At 42.1% G+C, this 21,835-nt stretch overlaps 1 protein-coding gene across 1 annotated transcript; it reads left to right on the forward strand.

The window, feature by feature from the left end:
- The first annotated feature begins 9,758 nt into the window (after window positions 1-9,758).
- On the forward strand, window positions 9,759-21,612 carry LOC144782888 (transmembrane protein 272-like). The gene is made up of 6 exons (XM_078662141.1): window positions 9,759-9,799; window positions 11,679-11,808; window positions 12,252-12,297; window positions 15,155-15,217; window positions 17,476-17,655; window positions 19,773-21,612. Exons 2-6 carry the CDS (start codon window positions 11,776-11,778, stop codon window positions 19,991-19,993), a joined length of 543 nt encoding a protein of 180 aa, XP_078518267.1. The 5' UTR covers window positions 9,759-9,799; window positions 11,679-11,775; the 3' UTR covers window positions 19,994-21,612.
- Window positions 21,613-21,835: the final 223 nt, after the last annotated feature.

A 21,835-nucleotide genomic window follows, 5' to 3' on the forward strand; every position in this document is an offset into this window, starting at 1 on the left:
ATTACACATTGGAATTATTTTTAAATGATTTTCATTAAATATAAGATAAAAGAAATTTTTGAAACATCTGTTTTAAAGAATACACATGCCAGATAAATTGTAAGCCTGTACAACTGAAAAAAGGCACAACTCAATCGAATTCTGCGACAAAAAAAATTCATATGAGAAATGTCACCACAGATATTCTCTTGTACTACCTACTTTGATAGGGAAAGAAGAATGGAACATGAATAACACTGGATCTATTACGATCCAAAACTAAAAGGGTATGTCAGTTGTGAATAGTGTCCGTATCCAGGGAAATAGACGAATATTATCAGGCAGACGTGACACTTAAGGTGAGTGAAGCAAGCTTGTACCAATATAATGTAATGAATATATCTCTATAAGCTGTTGGGACGACCCCTCTCCATTCCATTCAAAATGTGGGATTAAAAAAACTCTGAAGGTGCTGCCTGATGAGCGAACTAGAAGATCTTCTCTTCATCCTTTATCTGCAGATGTATTGGAATCTCAGCGATGCCTTGTTGTCTTCAGAGATCATTTTTTTTAGGCGCCTACAGGTCTTCTCTCCTCAATAAAATTAACATAAGTGATGTAGTACCCCACCCTTGCTGTACCGTATAAGGATATTGCAACTAACCAAGGACTTCTATAACCATATAGAGTAATGAGGCCAATGGCTGAGTTCCTTTATAAGGTTATGGAGCTCTAATATCCTTATCTTATCATTTACACCAGGGGGTACTTTATCCCTATAATAATAGAGGGTCACACTATTACCTTTCACACAAACAACTTAAAATCTTAGTGCGTAACTCTTTCATATGAAAGAGTGAGCACATTTACAAAAATGAAGAATAGAAATTAACCTCTGGTGCAAAATTAAACACATCAATAACGTGTTAGTTATTTATTACAAAGATTTATGTATGAAATCTAGTTTGAACAAAAAAAAGCAGCACTAGTTTGTAATGCATAGAAACATGCAGAAAGATTCTAGTTTTTCTCTAATTATCTAAGAAGGAGTGTACAAAATAAACATGTTCTCTCTGATTGTCATTTTAAACTACAGAGTAGAGCAGAAGGAAGAAAGGTAGCGTTAGTTTTTTTTGTTGCTTTGAACAGCTGCTTCAGCTATGCTCCGTGACCTTACCCGCCTTTCACCTTGGCTGCTGGCTTAAGAAGTAGGAATTGTGAAGTCAACACTCAACTGTAATAACCTTGTAATAGTAATAACCTAATAATAGTTGAGTTATGGCCTCTCTTTTTTATAATGGTGCATCACAAGGCAACGATTATAAAGAAATGAGATTTCGTTTATCCAGGGATTACAGAATCCCATGTATTAAAGTTATTACATGCATCTTTCTACCATTAAAATGGAGGTTGAGCTTCCTGAGTGCTGCTATCGTCCCCATTTATCTCTGACTGGAGTTAGACAACTCCACCAACAGTGAGCCTGACCTCCCCATACTGCCTAATGGGCCCAGCTCAGGAAGCTTTCGACCCTGAGTATTTCAATCCCGAATGCAGAGTTGATCCCTAGCACCTCATTGTCGAAAAACTGTTATGTATTGGATATCTTCACCCTCTGTAGATTGAATGCGAGCCAGTGTCCTCAAAATGAATCTTTCACCGTATTCTACAGCATTTCTACTTTAGTCTGTCAATGAGTTATGGGGGAAATGGCATATCATTTAAAATGGCCCCTGTGGTGTGGCAGTGTTCTTCACCCTGCTCTTCCCTCTTCTCCAAGACAAAAAAGTATTTGTTGATGCACTTATTATCTTCCCTTATCTATAAGTAGATCTTCTATTCAGAAAGTGCTCCTTCATGGAGTAATTTTCTCCTCATTCTGCTTGCAGGACTTTCAGAGACACTGCAGCATTGCCACCATTATGGCCTCTTCCTGGAAAAGGTTAATCACATCGACTGGCCTCCAAAGGCCAGCGAGAAAAAGACGTTTCGGCACTCCAAAGAATTTAAGTCTTCTCAGTGTCCTGATTGCTCTGCCTCAACTAATCATTAAATGTTTCAACAACATGAGAGGTGTATAAAATACATAGGGTGTGGCATGTTATGGTCATGGACAAACTATGGTTGCCCATGGTGTACAGATGGTAAACCATGTGTAAGTTGTTTTTGAACTCAGGTTTCACAGGAGTGATGCTTGGCATACAGACATGTCAGTGGTCTGCCCAAGTTAGGTAAAGCATAGATTTGTTTACTAACAGGAGTGGTGTGTGTCTTGCTGATTAACCAAATCCAGACAAATTATAGACTAAGATTTAGGGAGAAGTAGCATGTCATTCAGATAAGACCGGGGGACAAAGAAGAAGAGTACATTTTGCAAATGGTTCTTATCAAATGTTAATCTCTTTTCTAATTTACAGTATCATACGTATTTCATTTTTAAAATAAAAACTCAGTTTGCAGCTTGGTGTTCCTTGTACATTTTGAGAAACATTAGCCTACAAGCCTGATCACTCAAAATAACAGTGTAAGAGTAGAAACTACAAGGTAAATTTCAAAGTGTGATGAAGTGGGAGATATTTCGAGAAAATGGATCCTCCAGAAAATGCTGATGTGACTCTGGTGCACCAGATTTCACGTGGATGTGGGCCCTAAGCCATACAAGAAAGTGTGAGTGCTCATTTATAGCTGTATGTTAAATCAGCCCCCAAAATAAGAGTAAAATATACTGATATACGGAATGACATGTCTCCTCCCTGTCATCATTAAAAAATGAAAGCCAAGGAAGTGACCCACATTAATGAAGTGGTCAAAGGCTATATTCCTTCATAAGGTCAGGAGACTATTTTGTGTCTTTCATTATCCTGAGTTTGTGGTGGACTTGACTTGTGGTGGACTTTCTCACAAGCCTACACTTGACCTTGCTCTGCTTTGTTTGCCCTAAGTTGACAGGGCATGCCCAGACATGGGTCCCTTGCTTACTTTACCACTGGATTCAAGCTAGCCTGGCTGATGAGGGGTGATACCCTGAAATTGTTTCCTGGATCCTTGTTTCCGGTCCAGGGAAGGCCAGGCTTGGCAGTTCGGGCTACACTGTTCCCATGAGGCACAGGGTCAAGACTGAGTTGCATATGGCTGGGTCTGAACTGGGGTGGCGAAGTGAGCTTAAGAATGATGAAGGATTCAACCAAGATGTGTGACTGGGGGTGAGTGTCTGAAAAGTTTCAGCGCTCCGTCCATCGTCTCCTTGTGTTTGCTTTGTTCCTCCTAGACAGCCACACACCATAGAGAGCTTAGGTGTGCCTGGATGGGCCATCACTGACAGGATGGGAGAGCGGAACAGGGTACAGCCCTACGTACACTTGAATAGGCTGTGTCCTGCCCCCACACAAACGACTGCATACCCCCTGTAGTTAGGCTGGAGCCAGGACATGGAAGGCAGGATGACTGGGAATCTAGAAGCTTCTCCCACTTCAAAGTAAGGCCCAGGTAAAAATATTGGACCTCAGATACCAACCCATCAGTATATTTCTGGTCCTGTGAATACTCTGCTAGGAAAAAGAACTGCTGTGTTGCTGATAGTACTACCAGTCTGCTCGACTGCTGCTGTGAAGGACTGCTGCCCCGCTGTGCTGCCCTGTTGCCTGTGTGAGAAGGACTGGACCTGCATCTGTTGAAGCCAGGACTCCAAAGTAAATCCAAGGGCTAGTTGGCTGGCCTCCTGACTAGAGCTTCAGGGACTAATGCTTCAACAACCTTGAACCCACTCATCGCCCCTTCAAAGTGGGCCTCAACGCGCTCCCAAAGCCCATCTATGGAGTCAGCAGAACTGATGCATCTCCACCACGGCGTGCCACAACACCAGCAGACCCGGAGCATCGACTTTGCTGTTTGACGCACCACATTCAGAACTGATGCATCGCCTCTGCTTTGAGGGTTCTCCTGATACAAGGACTCTGCATCGACCCCGCAGCCTGCATCGGAACTGTCACTAGTTCGAACCTTTCCCAACAAAGGCCTTCGCATCACAAACCCCTCATCGACAGCATCCTCAATGGCGACACAGGTTCTTGCATCACAGCCTCATAGCTCTTCGGAAGCCACACATCGCCTTCAATAATGCATCTCCCACGCCGGACTTCTCCATCGCAAGCCCCTGTCAAGAGGATCCTCGACAACGATGCAGGACCTCACATCACAGCTTCGCTTCTCTGAACTAATGCATCATCTTGCCTGAGCGATGCATCTTCTGAGCGGGACCTCACTACACTCCGTAAAGCAGGATTTAAGTTACTCTTTTTCAGTGGGCTTACCTGGGTCAGGCTTACCTGGGTCCTTGTAGCCGGTCCATACTCCCATCACGGTCAGCCTGAACATGTGGCTTTGTCCCAGTCTGGCGCAACCATATATCCACAGTTGCCACTTTGGGCTTTTTGGTGCTATTTTTACTGACATCTTTAAACTTTCATATCTCTAGTTCTACTAATTGGATTTTTGCCTTTTTTTTTATGTCCTCATTTGCCTCTCTTCACCCTTCTCTCTTACGGTTGCGCCACAGAAACTTGCATATCTCTAGTTCTACTAATTTTATTTTTGCCGGTTTGGTCATGATTTCTTAATTACTCTACTTTTTTTCATCTTAATCTGGTGTGGAATCCTTTTTGCGTGGTGTTTTACACTGTATTACTCTTTGAAGTGCTGCACAAATACTTTGCACATTGCCTTTAAGTCGGACTGCTCCATGCCAAGCTAGTAGAGGGTTGAGTACAGATTATGTTATTGTGACTTCACCTTGACAAGGATTGTGGTTTCAGCTTGAGGGGAGTTTCATGCCCCTCAACCAATAACCCAATTTCTTACAGTCTGTTTTTAGTTTAGTAAAAAAAAGGTAGTTTCAAATTTACAACCAATAGTTGGCATGCTGGTATTTACTGTGCTAAAAAAAAAGGCTCCGCTCATGCCAATTTGGCGTCTGAAAATATGTATTAAATAAAGAAAATAGTCTGTGAATCATAGAGCTGGGCTATAAGGGCATCCCCGGGAAACTGTAGCATAAAGCTAAAGCACACTAGTATAGAATGGAAATGTAGCTGTTTTCTTACACAGGGATCTAATAGACATCATATCATGCAACTAAAACAAAAAGCGTTGCAGATTCAAAAAATTGAAAAATGCAAACTTTCAGAGCTGACCAAGCAATTCAAGGCTTGTGTGGCTAATTTGTGATGGTCTGCAAAAGGTCTGTTATTTTGAAGAAAAAGAGGGATAAGTAGAATCAGCCTGGCTCTTATGGGAGGCCTACATGACGGTAGTTAGAGGCCAGGGGGTTTCTTTGATCACCAGACATCAAAAAGAAAAGTGGAAACAGTCGGAAGACATAGAAGGAGAAATCCAAAAATTAGAGTCTGAACTGCTACTGCAGATTAAACAGACACACAACATAGGCTACGAATTAAACAAAAAGAATATGGAGATATTGATGAGAATGCGGCAAAAGCCAAACACCTAGCGACCATACATCGCTTGTACGAGGTGGGGTACAGAGCGGGCAAGCTTCTGGTGTGGTTGGACAAGAGAAAAGAAGCTTTCATATGAGTATTTGAGATCACTCTATATGGGGGGAGACAGGGAGGGATTGGCAGGGAATAGCAGATGCCTTCGCAACTTACTAAAGGCCATTATATACACTATCCGCTCGTATCACAGAAAATGAAGCGATGGAACTATTAGCAACTCTGGATATGCTCTAACTGGAGGCAGCGGCCAAGGATCATTTAGAATCAGACCTTACAGACTGTGAAGTAGTGCAGGCTATCCAATCATTAAAAGCCAGGAAAGCAATGGGCCCGAACCGCTTACCGATTGAACTATACAAACTGACAGTGACCAAAACTGCCCTATACTTAGTGAAGATGTACCAGGAAAGTCTTAAAATCGGGAAACTACCCAAAAACCAAAGGCTCACAAATATAGTAGTGATACACAAGACCTGGAAACCACTGGAGAGTTGTGCGTCTTACAGACCAATATCTTTGCAAAACGCCGAGGTCAAGATTTTAGCGAGTGTTGCCAACCGAATTGGCTCCGATGCTACACAAGTTAATCCACCCGACCAATCAGGCTTTATGCTTAGTAGAAATACTGCACTTAACTTGCGGCGTCTTCAGGGAGTACTGGGAGAGCTGACAGCATTAGGGAAGTGGCCGTTGTGGTGTATTTGGGAGCCAAGATGGCGTTTGATATGATGGAATGGCCCTTCCTATTCGCTGTCCTCTAGAGAGAGACTGGGGTTTGGTGGGAAGTTCTGTTCGACTGCAATATGCAGAACTTTTAGCACCAGTGACGGTACGTGGGTGGCATTCAGCTGTTGTTAAATTACAAAGAGGGATGAGACAGGGATGTCCCCTTCCTCCTTTGATATTCACTCTGGTCCTGGTGCCACTAGCAGTGTGGAAACGGGGTGACCCGCTTATTAGGGGACTTAGAAGGACTGCAGATTGCGAGGATAGGATTTCCCTTCATGCAGACGACATCCTTCTCTACTTGACGAAACCCTACTCCTCCCTATACAGGGTGCTCCATATCTTTATCCTGTTTCTAAATTGCTCCGGTTACACCATAAACTGGGATAAATTGCTATATACGTCCTCTATGGCCCAAGACCAAATCTTCCCAGAACCTGCACAGCAAGAGTTGTAACAGAAGGATTCCAATATCCGGGAATTTATGTCACCAGAGACCCCATCGTCTTTTATGAACCTCAACTTAGTCCCCCCACTAAGACTGCTTCGGGGAGATATACAACATTGGAGGTCTTTGCCCTTGTCGCTGATAGGCAGGGCCTCCTTATGCAAAATGATGGCACTTCCCCGTTTCTTATACATTTTGCAAAATACGCCCTACTTGGTCTCTCACACATACTTTCAGGCAGTTGAAGCGGAGGTACGGACAATCCTCTGGGATGGAGGGACTCGAAGAATAGCGTTAAATAAATTGACTAATATTATTACTGGGCAGCGCAGCTTAAAGTGATCAATCAGTGTGTACATACACCACATGACGAACCGGCCTATAGGATGGATAAACACAATATGGGATCGAGGGGATTCCTTAGGGCCATCTATGGCGGAAAACGAGGAACACCAGTAGCAAACACCAACATCAAGCTCAATCATGTTATGGCATACAGCGTCAGCGGCTCTAGGGTGGCGGGAGAAAATTACCCAAGCCACTCCCCTATCAGATACGGCGCAGTTGGGATTTCTAGTAAACCACCCAGTTTTTGATAAATGAAACCTTATTGGTCAAGGGTAGGTGACATGTGAGTGAACCTCCAAAGGGACTACGAGTTAGTGTCGTAAAATACCTTCCGCTATAGTCAAATAAGGCATGCTCTACAACTTGTCATTCCAAAGGGTACCGACCTCCTGGTCTCCTCCCCTCTGGAGGATAGGTTGCTAGATGACTATCTGAAAGAAAAAGCAATATCTTTAACCTATTGAAAAATACTAAACAATTCCCCCGACATCTTAGAGAAAGTGTGGGCCAAATGGGTGGAAGATCTGGGGACCTGAGTAATTGCGTTCACCTGGGAGGTGGCCTACGGTCACAATTCAGATTGGTCCAACTAAAGATCCTACACAGGACATATTGTACATGCACAACACTAGTAAAAATGTGAAAACTCGAGTCAACACAATGTCCTAGGAACTGCAGCCAGGAGGGCACATGTTTACACCTGTGGGGAATTGCCCAATGATTCAAACGTACTGGAAGGCAATTGTAAAATGTTTGATGATATTGTGTTGGGAATAGGAGGAGGCTTAGCCTCAATGGTGTTTATTAAATATTTGGGAGACAACAAATCTAACAGCCGGGCAATGACTGTGGGTCACATTAGGCCTCATGGTGGCCAAACGTAACATAGCTAGAAAATAGAGGGCGGAGGTGGGGCCCACATCCCTGGACTGGGAAACCAACATGGATTAGTGCATGCAGGCAGAGAAGGTGGTTTACGAAAGGAGAGGTTGCCCACACAAATGGACAAACATTTTGGGGGGCTGGAATGGAAGTAGAGGGATGCCCTGTCGGCCAGTTGGAAGACCTCACAGTTTGGAAGGGACTGAGGATTACGTACAATAGCAATATTGTTGAGATCTGAAAAGGGGGAAATGGGCGAGCAACGCGTCAAAACTTAGAGATAAATGTCCTGATATTTATAAGACACGTAATTTTAATCTGACACTGGCTGTGATAACCACTGCTGTCATGTGCCCTTTAGTCCTTTTTCTTTTCCCTTTTACAATAACAAGATGTTAAAAAAAAAGAATTGTGTGGCTACGGTGTTAAACATGAGAGACAGGTTTACATGTCAGAGAAAGGCAGAACTTGGCAGAGTTGGTTAGCAATGAATAAAAAAATGGCTGCAGTTACTACAGTTGTGCTAAGGCAATGTTTTTTGTTCTAAAACCGCCAAGTCTAACCGTTGAACTTTAGGCACTCAAATGATTGCACCTAAGCAGCAATGTTATGTTCTTCTTGCATGTTGCATAAATTGTGCAGAGTGAAACCCCAGGTTGCACACCCTCTGACATCTGATATGACTGAAGTGGAGACAAGAATTCTCACAGTAATACTGACCACGAGAAAGTCTATAAGGTAGCGCCCATTTATGCCTTGGAAATAAGAGTGCTCTCTGATTTACGGAGCCGTACCCCAAGAAAATGAGGGAATTCACTTTCGCATGCGCATACTCCTAGTGAGGCAGCATTCAAATGTGCAAGAAGGACCGGAAGAGACAAACTAGACACCGATCACACATACATTGAAAACATCCTGGTGTGACTGTGAGGTGCCCTTAAAGACCCTCCCCTCACATGGGTTCAGTCACATCTGATGGCTGGCCACAGGGGCACTGAGTCTGTGAGTACTTTTTAGACTGTGCACACAGTACATATGCATAGGCACCCACAGCTTTAGTCTGTGAGGGAGCTTGAGGGCCTCCAGAGGGCGAGGATCAGTCAAGGCCAGCACCCTCCCTCATGGGAACCCTAAGTTGCTCCTAAAACATTAGGACTTGGGGAAACATGGCGCTCTACTGTATGATCTCCCATATCCCCACTTTCAAAGGAGGCGATGCATTGGGAGGGACACTCTTCTCTCTATGGTGTTATTGACGACCACCATAACAGAGTAGGTACTCCATTACAGTGGGCAGAATTAGTGGTGATACCACCTCTTGTTTGAACCAAGGACATTGTAGGTTTTAAATGGGAATTACAGTCTCCAGTGCGCTGTGGTGTAACAAATGGCATCACATGGGCACCTCAGAAGGAAGAAAACATGCCCCCAAGATCGACAAGTATACAGAACCCCTGATCATCCTGCTTCTTTCCTAAAAGCCTTCATTTCACAGCTGGCACTATGTCACTCTCAAAGTGTCTAACAGAAAGTACAGATTTCGAATTTAGCCCTTGCTTGAGAGGTACGAATGTGCTGCTAGTGTTTCACGTGTCGGTGAGTGATGTATTTAAGAATCCATTGTTTTCAGGATTTTTTTGTACCTAATCAATTTGCGGAATTGGTCCTGATCGGGCTGATAGTATAAACGTGACTTTCTTCTTTAACATTCCAAATACAGCAGCCCACATGTTTCATTGTTTGCTTGCAGGTGATGAATATGCATGAGCTTTCGTGTGGGGTGTGTGCTGTTAATTACATATTGGGCAATGTGGCAGCGGTGCTATAAAACCTCTTTCGAGGCACACACATTTACAAGCATTGAAAGAGCCCGGCACCTTCTCTGCCAACAATCCTCAGGAAGGTAAGTGCTTGAATGTACCCTCTTTGTTTGTGGAGGGTGAGGTTGCTGCCATGTTGGGATTTGAAGCTGCTGTAAGATAGTGACTTTTTTTTGTTTTCAACAAACTACATTTGGAATGTGTACAATTGTTCTGTTGAAAACCTGATGAGACGATAATTGCATGCTTAATTTCTATTTCCAAAGAGTAGAATTTTCCTGAGAGTGTGAGTAAAACGCCCTTTTTTCTTATTGACCCGTAATATAGATGGAAGCAAGTGCTATTTAAATGTGTTTTGAGGATATTGATGTGAATTTTTATTCCAAGATTTTTTAAACCCGGTAAAGGCAGTTCCTATCAATCTCTCGGGTAGGATTAGTTCAGAGTAAGAAGTAGTGTGTCTAGAAAAGTGACCAGTGAACTATATACTCAGTGTCCATAAAGACATGCAGTGGAATCTGAGAAAATCGGCAGGTTCTCAGTGTAACCCAGTGTCTCAACCCTACAGCAGAAGTATATAGACAATTCTTTCCCACGGTTTAAGGTGGTTTGTATTTTAACTGAGTCAGTCATTTCATTTCATTTTGTTACTTTATTTCGGTCATAGACCATAAAAGTAACAATTCATTTGTGCAAGTACAAATACATCACACCATAAAAGGATGAAAACAATTCAGGATGTGTTACATTCTCAGTAACAGCATTAGATTGATAAAAACAATAAACCCAAACAGTACAATGTTATACTTTGATATCTACATAGTAAAAACAATTCGTTTAAGGTGGATGAATTACATACTCAAAAATAGCACCAGTTAAGTAAAAACAATAAAACCGTACCATACATGAAAGTACATTTGTGCCTGACCAGTCAGAGGCCTAGGTACTGCCTACCAAGGGTCCGCCAGGTTGTTTGAAGTAGGGACAGAGAGGATTCTGCTCTGGTTGGGCCAAATACTCTCGAGATACTACAGAGAAACTTTGACAGAGGAGGTACCTACTCTACAGATCCTCCAGGCTATCTTATACTGACGGAGGGCTCCTAGATAGCGACATAGGGGAGGTATCAGCTTTTCCATTGTTTGCAGTAGGAAAGAACACAATAAGGATGAGAGACATAAACATGGGTAGATGGAAAGAAAGAGGAAAGAGCTGGTGGTCAGAGGAAGGTTGCAGGAATGGAAGTAAATGTCGAAAGCTATAATGAAGAAAAGGTGAAAAGTAGGATGGAAGGGTGAAAGACTGAATGGATCGAAGCATGAAAGATTGAGTAGATGGAAGGGCACAAGGATAGATGGAAGAATGAAACGATCAACAGATAAAAGGATGAGTGGCGGGAAGGATGAAGACTGGGCAGATGGGAAAGATTGTAAGGATCGATAGGAAAGGGAGGAAGGATGGATGAATGATTGGATTAATATATACCTAGGGAAAGCATGAATTTATGAATTGATGGAAGGAGGATGAGAAGCTAAACAACATTCACTGAAGGAAATGTTTGCTCACATGGCATGCTGGGTGTGATCAGAGTCATGGTTAAACTGGAGATAGTTTTATTTTCTACCTCCGCCCTGGAACCTACCTCCACAATATGTTGGTAGTTGATATTTTTCGCTACAACATTCTTGCAGCATGATATTTCTTTGGTCGATATTCTGACATACAAGTGAAAGGAACAGTGAGCAAGAAAGGTAAAGCATAAAACAGGGAAAGAATCAATCAATCAATCATGGCATTTATAAAGCACACTACTCACCCGTGAGTGTCTCAAGGAAAGAAGCACTGACAACAAAGGAAAAGAGTTCAAGGCAGTCAGGAGTGAGATGTCAAGGGAAACAAAATATGTTAAACAAAGTTTTGCATTTGAGATTATCTAACTGATTAATACTAACTTTTCTGCAGGTCGGCCAACAAGAAAAACAGTCAATCATTAGCTCATAAGGACATCCTTGGTGTGCTGTGGAACTGAATCCGAAGAAAGCCAACAAACAACAGAGTCATGGCCCAAGACAGAGTGCATCAGGACTGCCAGGTAAAGAGACTGATGTATAAAACGTAGAAACATCAAAAAGTATCAATATGGAATCAATAAGGGCTTCTGGTATACTTGAAAGTAAAGATTGGAAGTGTGATTCTCTTTCACATCTACAACCATCTTTCTTGGCTGTGCAAGGGCAGATGTGATTCTCACAAATGCCAATATGAAACACAAAGAGGACCTGTAGTACAGCTTGAGCACACACACATATCTCAGTTGCAAATTCATCTCGTTCTTTACTGTTATTTTTAACTAGCGTTTGTATAGCGCACCCTTATTGAGGTTTCGTAGCGCATTTCAGTAGTCACTCTTCATGGTTAAAGTCAGCATCAAGGCACGCCTATCACAGCTCCCTGCTAGTACAAAGCAGACCCAAAGCTGCTAAATGCCAAGCTTGATCTCAGTTCTAATGCAGTCACTGTCTTATGTTTGCACAGGATACATCAGTCAAGAGTTGCTGTTGCTGTGCCACTCAGTGTTTCAGTGAGTATTTGGCTATTTTACTGCAGTTAAATGAACTAAGTTTATCATTTTATTTTGGGAGTTTCTTGGTGTTGGGGTGTCCTTTTTGATTGATGGTTAAGTTCCTCTGGAAACGGAAATCTTCTATTTGGAAATAATATGTTACCGTCACTGCTTTTCTCACAAATGCACATGAATTAGGTCCACCTTTACGCTTAGGCACTGCTGAGCATCTCCATGAATGGATCACTGATGGAGTCTCCACTCTCATCTCCATTCCTGACTTGACATACCATGCGGCACAAACATCTTCACAGATGACCGGCCATTAAAGTCTCCAGGTCCCTATGGTTTTGGGCACCTGGAGCCATATTACCCAGAGTGCCTCAGGGGTGCAAAGGGCATGTGTGCCAGCTTTTTGCACCCAGGTACACTTTGGTTTTACAGAAGAGGCATCAGACGCTTCTGCGGCCCATTATGTATAACAGATAGCTCTGGCACACATGGAACACCAACACTATCATTAGAGGGTGTTTCCTCATGTGCACGGAGGCGTGAATCCATGCAAATGAGGGAATCACTTTGCCTCTGCCCCTGCGCCCTATTTTGGACCTAGACAAGAGGCAAACATGACTATCGGAGGTGCCTGCTCAAGGCAGCCTTCTAGAGGGGAGAAAGGGGGGCCCATGGACCTCACAGCCATCCTCTTGTAGGCTGGTGCAGTCACTCACTGCACCCACCTGCAAGGGGATCTCTCACCCCTCTTGAAAGTGCAAGGGGGTGCCACTTGCACAGTGAAACACAGAGCGGCTTTGAAGCAGCTCTGCTTTATTTCTCTTGAATGCGTTGTACCCAGGGCAGCACAAGTTCGCGGATGCCCTGGGGACAGAGCATTCATGGAAATATTGTGCGGTATCCCTGTTTGCGCAAGGCGCACCTATTTAAAGGTGTACCATTGCACAAAGAGGGAAAGCCAACATATTTGTTATACGGGCCCAGATGTACTATGGGCTGAATTGCAAGTGGGTTGGTGTTTGAACACACTGAACGCCTTCTTACTATACCTTCCTTTTCAACTGTAATAGATATATTACTCTTGAGCACAAAATGAACATTCAGTAGGATTTGCAGAATCCTGTCCTATTAACATCAATGAGGTAGGTTTCAGCCTGCGAATGGTGCAGAATGGTAGGGATGGAGGAGTGCAAGAGGCAGAGGACCTCAACCCTGTCATTGCATTTAAAAAAAATATATATTTTATCAATCCACTTCCTGCGCTAAAAAGGAATAGGAGCTGCAATCAAAAAATAGAATACGCATTTGGCAAATACCTTGCTGGGTGCATGCAGCAGTACCTTGGAACTCTGGCTGCTTCCCATTCGCAAAACCCCACATTTGCAAAGTGGAAGCTGACCCTCAGACACTACTTCTTCTAGAAGAATGGATACCACTGCTTTGGCTGTTAATATTCAATCAATGATTTACAGAAGTTATTTGTTGAGGCTGATGCCTGGAAAGAAGGTTGTTTTCAGCTAGTTAGTAGTTGAACGTAATGCATAATGGGGTGGGAGCCACAGAGGAGCACTGAAGATAGGGATGATGTGGTCACACTGAGTCAGGTGGTTGTATGGAGAATTGCCTTCTTAGGGGAATGGTGGAGTCCACTATGGGCCAGATGTACAAATATTGGGAATAGTGATTTCCAAATTGCGATTTCCTGCAACTTGCAATTAGGAAATCACTATTCCGAAGGCATGAACCTTGTTGAGTTTCAATCAGTGATTCCTAATTGTTCGTAAAGTGACCTACCTCATAAATGTTAATGAGGTAGGTCACAGTTTGCGACCCATTAGGAATGAAAGCCATCAGAGGGAAGGTGGCTTGCTACGGTCCGCAGACCACCTTGTCTGTGATTGCGTTTGCGTTAAAGCAACACTTTTTTAATTTGAAATTCAGCCGTTTAACTCTATGAAAAACGGGATAGTTCAAAAGGAAAAAATTAAACGCTTAAAATTCATTTTTTAAGAGTAGGCAGTCGTCTATGGGACCGCTGCCCGCTCTTAAAAAATATTTGTGTTACGTTCTCAAAGGGAAAGTGGTCCCATAGTATGCATTTCAATTATGAATGGGTTACCACCAACGTTGAATTAGTGGTGCAATATTTATGTTTTGTGAACAAAATTTTGTCCCAAAACATTAATACATACCACTGTGAATCACTATTTGGAAGGGATGCCCTAAGCACTCCCCTTCCACAAACCGAAACACAAACCAATCTTCCGATTCGGTAACAACATAGAAGAGAGATCTGGGGTTTCCTTCGATATATTCTTGGAACGAAAGGCACATATTGAGTCAGATGCCTAGACTTGCCTTCAGAGAGTACACAGGTAATGAAACCTAGAGTGAAACGTGTGCTGGCAAAAACATTTTTAATGAATTCTTAACTTACAAAGTAGAGAAACAGTATGGTATGAACTTATTTTGCAATTGGAAATTATAATTCACTGCATGAAATAAATTAAGAAAGAGCAATAAATGTGCAAACAATATGTTTGAAATGAACTAAAAAGAAAAATCACTTGCTGTGTGACTTGAAACATGTTTCGCTGAAAATTACAAGAAGTAAAGGGCTGAGAATTATAAAACAGGAAGAGATGAGAATTATATAAATATGTGGGTTCCTAATGGCCTTTAAATCAGCTCTGTTTTTGATGTTAACATGTTGTAGGCGAGAAGGTGAGGTGGTTAGGGACTGAACATTTAATTTGAAAATTGTTTTTTGTTTATTTAACTTTTCTAAATAGCTTCTACCTTTAGTATCACAGATGAGTAACAGTAGGCATTTCAGAGATTGATATGTTTTCTTCTTTTTCAGAATGGCTTCTTGGTCTAATGTCACTTGTTTGGATAGCACTGAGCATCGCTGAGATTGTCATTGGTAAGATGAAAGGATCTCATTGCCTCCTTGTACTCTTTCGTCTCCCCAACACCCTGACATGTGTATCCCTTTTACTATCCTCTTTTCATCCCTTTTTCCAGTTCACCTCATGAGATTAGGATATACCACCCCTCGAAAGATTATTTTATGCTGAATGGATACATACTTATAACCTGTTGGCTAGTAATGCCTTATTTGGTGTACGACATGCGATTTAGTATCTACCTCATTAACTAGGAAATGGTTGATCTTTGCCCATCTCTTTTAAGAAAGATTTTGTTAGAACTCGAGACAAACTGCTTTGACACTTTGGTTTGTGGTAGATCATTAAGTCCATACTACACCCCACCAAGGGGTTATCTCTGGTGACTGGCCCACCCCAACCTCTCCACCAACTAAGGCATTCTTAATTTCACCCTCTAAAGGAGATATCGCTGGAATGTTGGTCATTTGCTATGTTTTGAAACTCAATAAATGCATGTAAAGTAGTCTCTGTTGGAAACAGGCCCAAACAACATCTCTGGATAGTTCTTTTTAAAATACCTCTTTTGGCCAAAACCCCATTGCTACTCGCCCTTCAGCACTTTTTTTTCTTTTGGAAGAACAAAAATGCAAGCACCAAAATGCACTGAGACAAATGTATGAGTAGCCGGGAGGGACTTAAATGTTTCTCCATAGCCTAAAGAGAGCTGTCATAGTGAGTTAATTGAGTGTCTCTTAAAAATAGTTCTCACCTCACTGACTGTAATCCAAAGGCAAGAGGTTGAGGGAACCTCTGTCAATATTCAGGATGTGACTCACCTCACCTCTTGAAATTATTGCAGGTAACTCATCGGAAGAGAATCACGTTGGTTTCTGTATTTAGATTCAACCAACCTAAGCGTAGACTCTACAATTTTCATAGGATAGGATTTCATTGACATTCTTGCTATGAGTCTGCTGATAAGCGTGAGCTCTTCGTGTCACATTTTTGTGAGAGCTCCGAGGTGTGACTGCAAGTGTTATATAATGCCTCACAACTTACAATTGGGTCAGTAGTGTGAGTCATGGATTATCATGTGATCCCAAAATGATCCGCTGAGTTATAAGAAAAGACGTTAAAAACAATTAAAATAATAGATTGAAAGATTTAGCTAGAACATGAAACTGAGCGGTAGGAAGAGAGAGTGAGAATGTGAGTAAGAGGAGAGAGTGAGAGTGAGAGACAGGGAGAGAAAGAAAGAGAAAGAGACGGTCCATTAAAAATGATTGATTGGAAGAGGGCTAGAATGAGAGCAAAATAACAAAGCAAAAGTGGGGATGAGGATTGGAGAAAGGGAGGAGAAAAGAATGAGAAAAAGTAGGTGACAAGGCACAGGTGGTCTAAAAGGAAAACCAGAGTCAAGTCAGAAGGTGTTATAAAGCATATGTTTTAAGCCAAACTGCTTTAGAGCCCCATTTCAAGTTCATTGATAAATTCTGATCCCATGTAAACTAAGGGATGGGGATTCTGAGTTGTGTTTTAAACATACCCTCACAGTTTTTCCTAATGGAATAAATCAAGAAAAATGCCTTTAGAAATGCCAAATTATGTGGAATTTTGTGTGCATACAAAACAGTGCTGAATGGAATGCTTGAATTATTATAAGGCACTGGTAATAACTCAGGCTGAATCCCAATCCTTCGTTATTTTGCACACAATGCCGACTCAGTTTAGATCCAGCTATATGCAATTCAACCATGGCTCTGCTCCAATTAGAACAGTCCTGTCCGAAATCCCAAGCCAGGCCCCCCCTGAACCGAAACACAAGCAAACCAGAATTTGTTGTGCTACCATAAAATTTTGCCATCTTACGTCTCCGTTTCAAGATGGAAACTAGGAAGAGTAGGCATTTACCATAACTGGGGTATTAAATACCTCATCCTTGGATAATGGTATTACCAAGTGTGGTAAATTCCTTAACTGACCTAACTTGCAAGGAGGTCCATAGTCTTTCATCAATAAACCACACAACTGCAAATCCTAGCATTGTTTTGTCCAGGATTGTGCTTAGTGTCTTGGAGACCAGAGGCCATACTGTCTGCATTCTATATATTTTAATAAGACTAGTTCCTTCTATCAGGTGAGTCTCGAATATCTTGCAATGTGTTATTTGCTGGTAGAACATCAAACTAAATATCAGCCACCCTACTGAATATTTCTTTGGCAATTTTGCATTGCTCTGTAATGCAACACCTAATGTGGTTATTTCACTGATCTGTTGTTTTCATACTCACAGGTTCTATTTATCTGCAACAATGCCCAGCGCAACGCTTCATCCCTATCTACCTCATCGTCAATGGCGTCACTGTCATCATCATGTCCCTCCTCTCTATTGTGGCTGGACTGAGGCCAAATAAGCTTGTCTATGGCATCCTTGCGCTGTTAAGCCTCTTTTGGTTTGCTTGGCTCATCACAGGTAATACTTTTAATTATGTCGTACAGTTCTAGGGAAAATTATAATCAAACAATTGGAAGCTATCATTCACAAGATAACTAATACAATTAGCAGTCCATTTGCAAGATAATTTGTAAACACAAAGTGCCATCCATAAGATGGTGGATGAAGAAAGGGCTTTAAAATGAGAGCGCACAGCACAACAAGCCATTTACAAGATAGTGAATGAGCATGAAGTGGTGGGTATATTGATTATCATAATCAATATACTTACGGATAAAGTGACCTGATAGGCTCCTGTTTCTGAATGGCTAGTTGTGCAATTTATTAACATCACAACATAAAATACCCACCAGGATTATAATTTGTGGGCAAGGTAAGAAAAGTGAAACATTCTATATTTGAGTAAAAAAACTGAGATTCATTGTGTACTTTGTATGTAAGAGCACTTAAAGTGATTTCTAAAATTGGGCTGGATGTAATTTTTTGAAGCATTGTTTAAAATATGACATATGTGTCCCAAGTCAAATTTCCTGGCGCAGGTTGTTCCATAAATTGTTTCCAAATACCTGTATTTTCCTGTTTCCAGATCTCTTATTATTTGGATTTTATTGACGTTATTTACATACGGTTTATGTAGACTCAGTGGCAATCGCAATGCTTTACATGGGCAGATATTTTGTATTGACTGATGCAGCTTTAAAACAATGTCTGGTTAACTTACAAATTGGGTGTGGGCAGGTAAAATCCATAGAAGAAAAATCTTTGAGATCTGCATACATTGATAGGGTGCTGTGGATTGGCCAGGAGGGGACACTGGGTAGGGAGAGAAGTAAATGGAGAAGGTGAAGAGTTACAGTTCTCTTGTGGGCAGTGGAGTTTGGCACCTGTCTGTTTCTCGAATCTTAACACCCTCATTCAGTTATTATTCAATGGTCTTTAAAGGCAGATAGGTACATATTTACTTAGGCCTTCATTGGAATGGAGGAACCCAGCATCAATCACAACTCAAACATAAGCTCAAAACATGTAGTTCCTCCTCAGGTCCTGGCGGTGAGCGAGTCAGAGTTTGCGCAAGGGGCGGAATTCTGAGTTGTATGGAGTTTACAGCACTCACTAATTACCGAGGGCAATATAGTCCACACCGTTCATAAAATTTTGGCAAGCCAGATTTAACAGTTGAAGAGTACATTATTTATCATGAGATGCAGATTGTGGCGTGTTAAGCAATGAGGCCAACGTGATCTACTGGGCTAGAGTGAGTTGGTTTTCTCAAAACAATTGGACTAGGTCTCTACCATACTGACTGAAGTTTCCAAGGCGCTTTTCCAGCACGGAGATGACAATTCTATTCTAAATCGTAAACTGGAGTTTACCATCAGTTGTAGGCCGAGCTATATGATAAAGGGAAAAACGATGTATCCTGCTCAAAAAGTATTTAAAACAGAGCCTTACCATACTCACCACTGATAAAAAGCCATTTTAACATTAAAAATAACCTTAAAGTTTCGAACTTTTATCTGTGGGGTCATAGATTGCCCCAGTGAGTGAAAACACCTGAAGAAGGGACTTCGGAGAGACTTTCTTTAATCAGTGACACATCTCACTTAGTACTGCTAAGGTGCAACCAGTTTTACTGTAGCCACCCTATGACTGCTTCCTGGGACTTCCTGATTGCGAATAATTTCTTCGCCAAAAAGGTTACAGGATCTAAATGCATCTTAATGCTTTCTGTTATTTCCATGGTAAATATTTAAAGTGAAATGTTACACGTATATTTTGTGATATTTAATGTTATAGTCTTCTATTCCCCCCCTCATGCGTTAGAGGTCTTTGCTCAAATTGTTTCATGTAAATCGAATATACTGTCATTAAGCTTATATTATAGAACTTTTTAACTGAAAGATTCATAGTTTTATCATTGGTATCAATGTACCTTCTGGAGATTACATCTTATGCCAGGAAAAGAGAGTTATATACATATGTAGAGTTTTAAGTGACACATGGTGGCTGTTGCCCTCATGGGTTTTGTGGAAATGTGGGTTAATCAAAAATGTAGGATTATTTTAAATATGGGTCGGCAAGGATCTGAGATCAGTGTTGGGGATATGATACATTTGCATTTTTTCACCCAACAGGGAGCGTCTGGACTTTCCCGCTGTACCCCAACTACACAAACTGCAACAGAACCGTCTACCTATTTACGTTCTCCATCTTGATCATCCAGTGGATCGTCTTGGCGCTCTCCCTCCCTGCGATCATTGTCAAACTTTTCTCCTCTTTCCTCGCTTGTTCTTCTTGTTCCTCTTGCTGTCTTTGTTCTCAGTGTTCCTCTTGCATTTCCTGTGTTACTAAATGATGATCTTAAGGCCCCAAAATCCTTACATTTTGTTAGAAAACTTGCAGTTCCATGGACTATTTGCACAATGTTAACTCAAGAAAGAAATTGGTTATTTTGTAAATTCACAATTGCTAATAGATGATTTTTCCAGACAATTACGGACCACCCTTCCTTTTGACTGACACATCACCTAGACACCAAGATGATGGCCCAACCCTATTATTATTAGGCACATTGTGTAACAATAAGCACCACATGATAACCAAAGGTGTAGTGAATCCTGATTTTGCACAAAAGCAGTACACATGTAGGGGTCAAAGGTAAAACTTGGCTCTGAGAGAGTGTCAAGCGTGTATAGCTCCAACAGAAAACATGGCATGAACTCCGCCGCGGCCCGTGTAGGTAAGAGCGCTGGGGCCGGGTGGGGAGGAGGTGTATTTCGACAGATGAAGACAAGGGAAAAATAATTATTTATTTCATTTTCCCTCATGGTCACCTGTTGAATCCCTACCAACCCGGACCCACCACCCCACAACACATGCCTGCACGGGCTGCGGCTGCATGAACTGTTTTTCCACTTAAGTAATTAACTGTTTTTTGAATATCCTAGAGACACAGAACTAATAGACTTTCTGGGTTTGCTGTTGTTCCATTTAGAGGGCATGTATTCCAGCAATTCGGACTGCATTCTTCCTATTGAAGGAAGATTAATACTGATTTAGAGAAGGTTGCTGGCTGTCACAAAAACAAAAAATAACAGGTGTTGCGATTCAAGGTATTTTACTGACTACAAAATCAGTAAAATCTTCACTAAGATTTGCAAAGGAAATCATTTCTTCTAGAGTAGTTTTGTTAACTGCCGGTACGGCACACAACAATGAGCATAAGTTGGTGCACCAGAGAACTACCATGGTAACTAATAAATGATTACCACCTACGGCTCACAACAAAGGTTTTTTTCAGATCAGTATGATGATCCTAGACAGCCAACATTTTTGGAAATAGAAAAAAATGTGCCACACTGTTGAAATAGTGTAAGATGGAAGCGTTTGCTGGAAAGAGAAGAAGGCAGATATTTACTAAGGCTTTATGCCTGTGCATGCATCCACAAAGTGGCGCATGCCATTTACTATTCAGAGCAAAAGGTGTGTTCCTATGGGAAGGTGGACGTTACAGATCACACAGACTGTGGCTTGAAGGTGGCATTACTAGGGTGGATCAATGCAAGCATGCACAGGTTCTGACGCCAAGCCGCTTCTATGAAGCTCAAGACCAGGCTTTGTCTAGCAGAAGAAGGCTCAAGCAAGGTAACATTTGTTTTTTTTTCTTCAGAAAAAATCATTCCATTCCATATGGAATGCAGTGCACAACACATAACCCATGCACTGGAGCCTTCTGAGTTTGTTACATGTAGGAATTACTTCTGGAATGGTATGTCTCCAGTATAAACCCTATGCTAGACAATGAACACTCACAGATGTACCATGATGTGACGCTGTGCGTCACGCAAGGCAGCCAGCCCGTTTGAGATTTATCAGACGGAGCTACACCAGTTTAAGGCCAATCTTGGTAGATTCGAAAATAAACTGGGTGCTATGCTGCGCTGGGTGAAAAATGTGTACATTTGGGACTAAGGGCCTCATTAGGATGGCGGTGAATCCGCATCCTCCGGGCCGGCGGAAGCCACCACCGGCCCGGAGGATGCGGATTCACAGCCGCGGCCACATCAAACACCCACCGCCAGATTAGGATGGCGGTGGGAATGTGGTGGAACCAGCGGCGGACGGCAGGTCCGTCCGCCGCTGATCCGCGGGTTTTGCCGGGGCCATTTGGTGGCGGTGTCTGCAAGACACCGTCAGA

This window comes from Lissotriton helveticus, chromosome 9 (genome assembly GCF_964261635.1).
Source record: "Lissotriton helveticus chromosome 9, aLisHel1.1, whole genome shotgun sequence".
Lineage (NCBI taxonomy): Eukaryota > Metazoa > Chordata > Amphibia > Caudata > Salamandridae > Lissotriton > Lissotriton helveticus.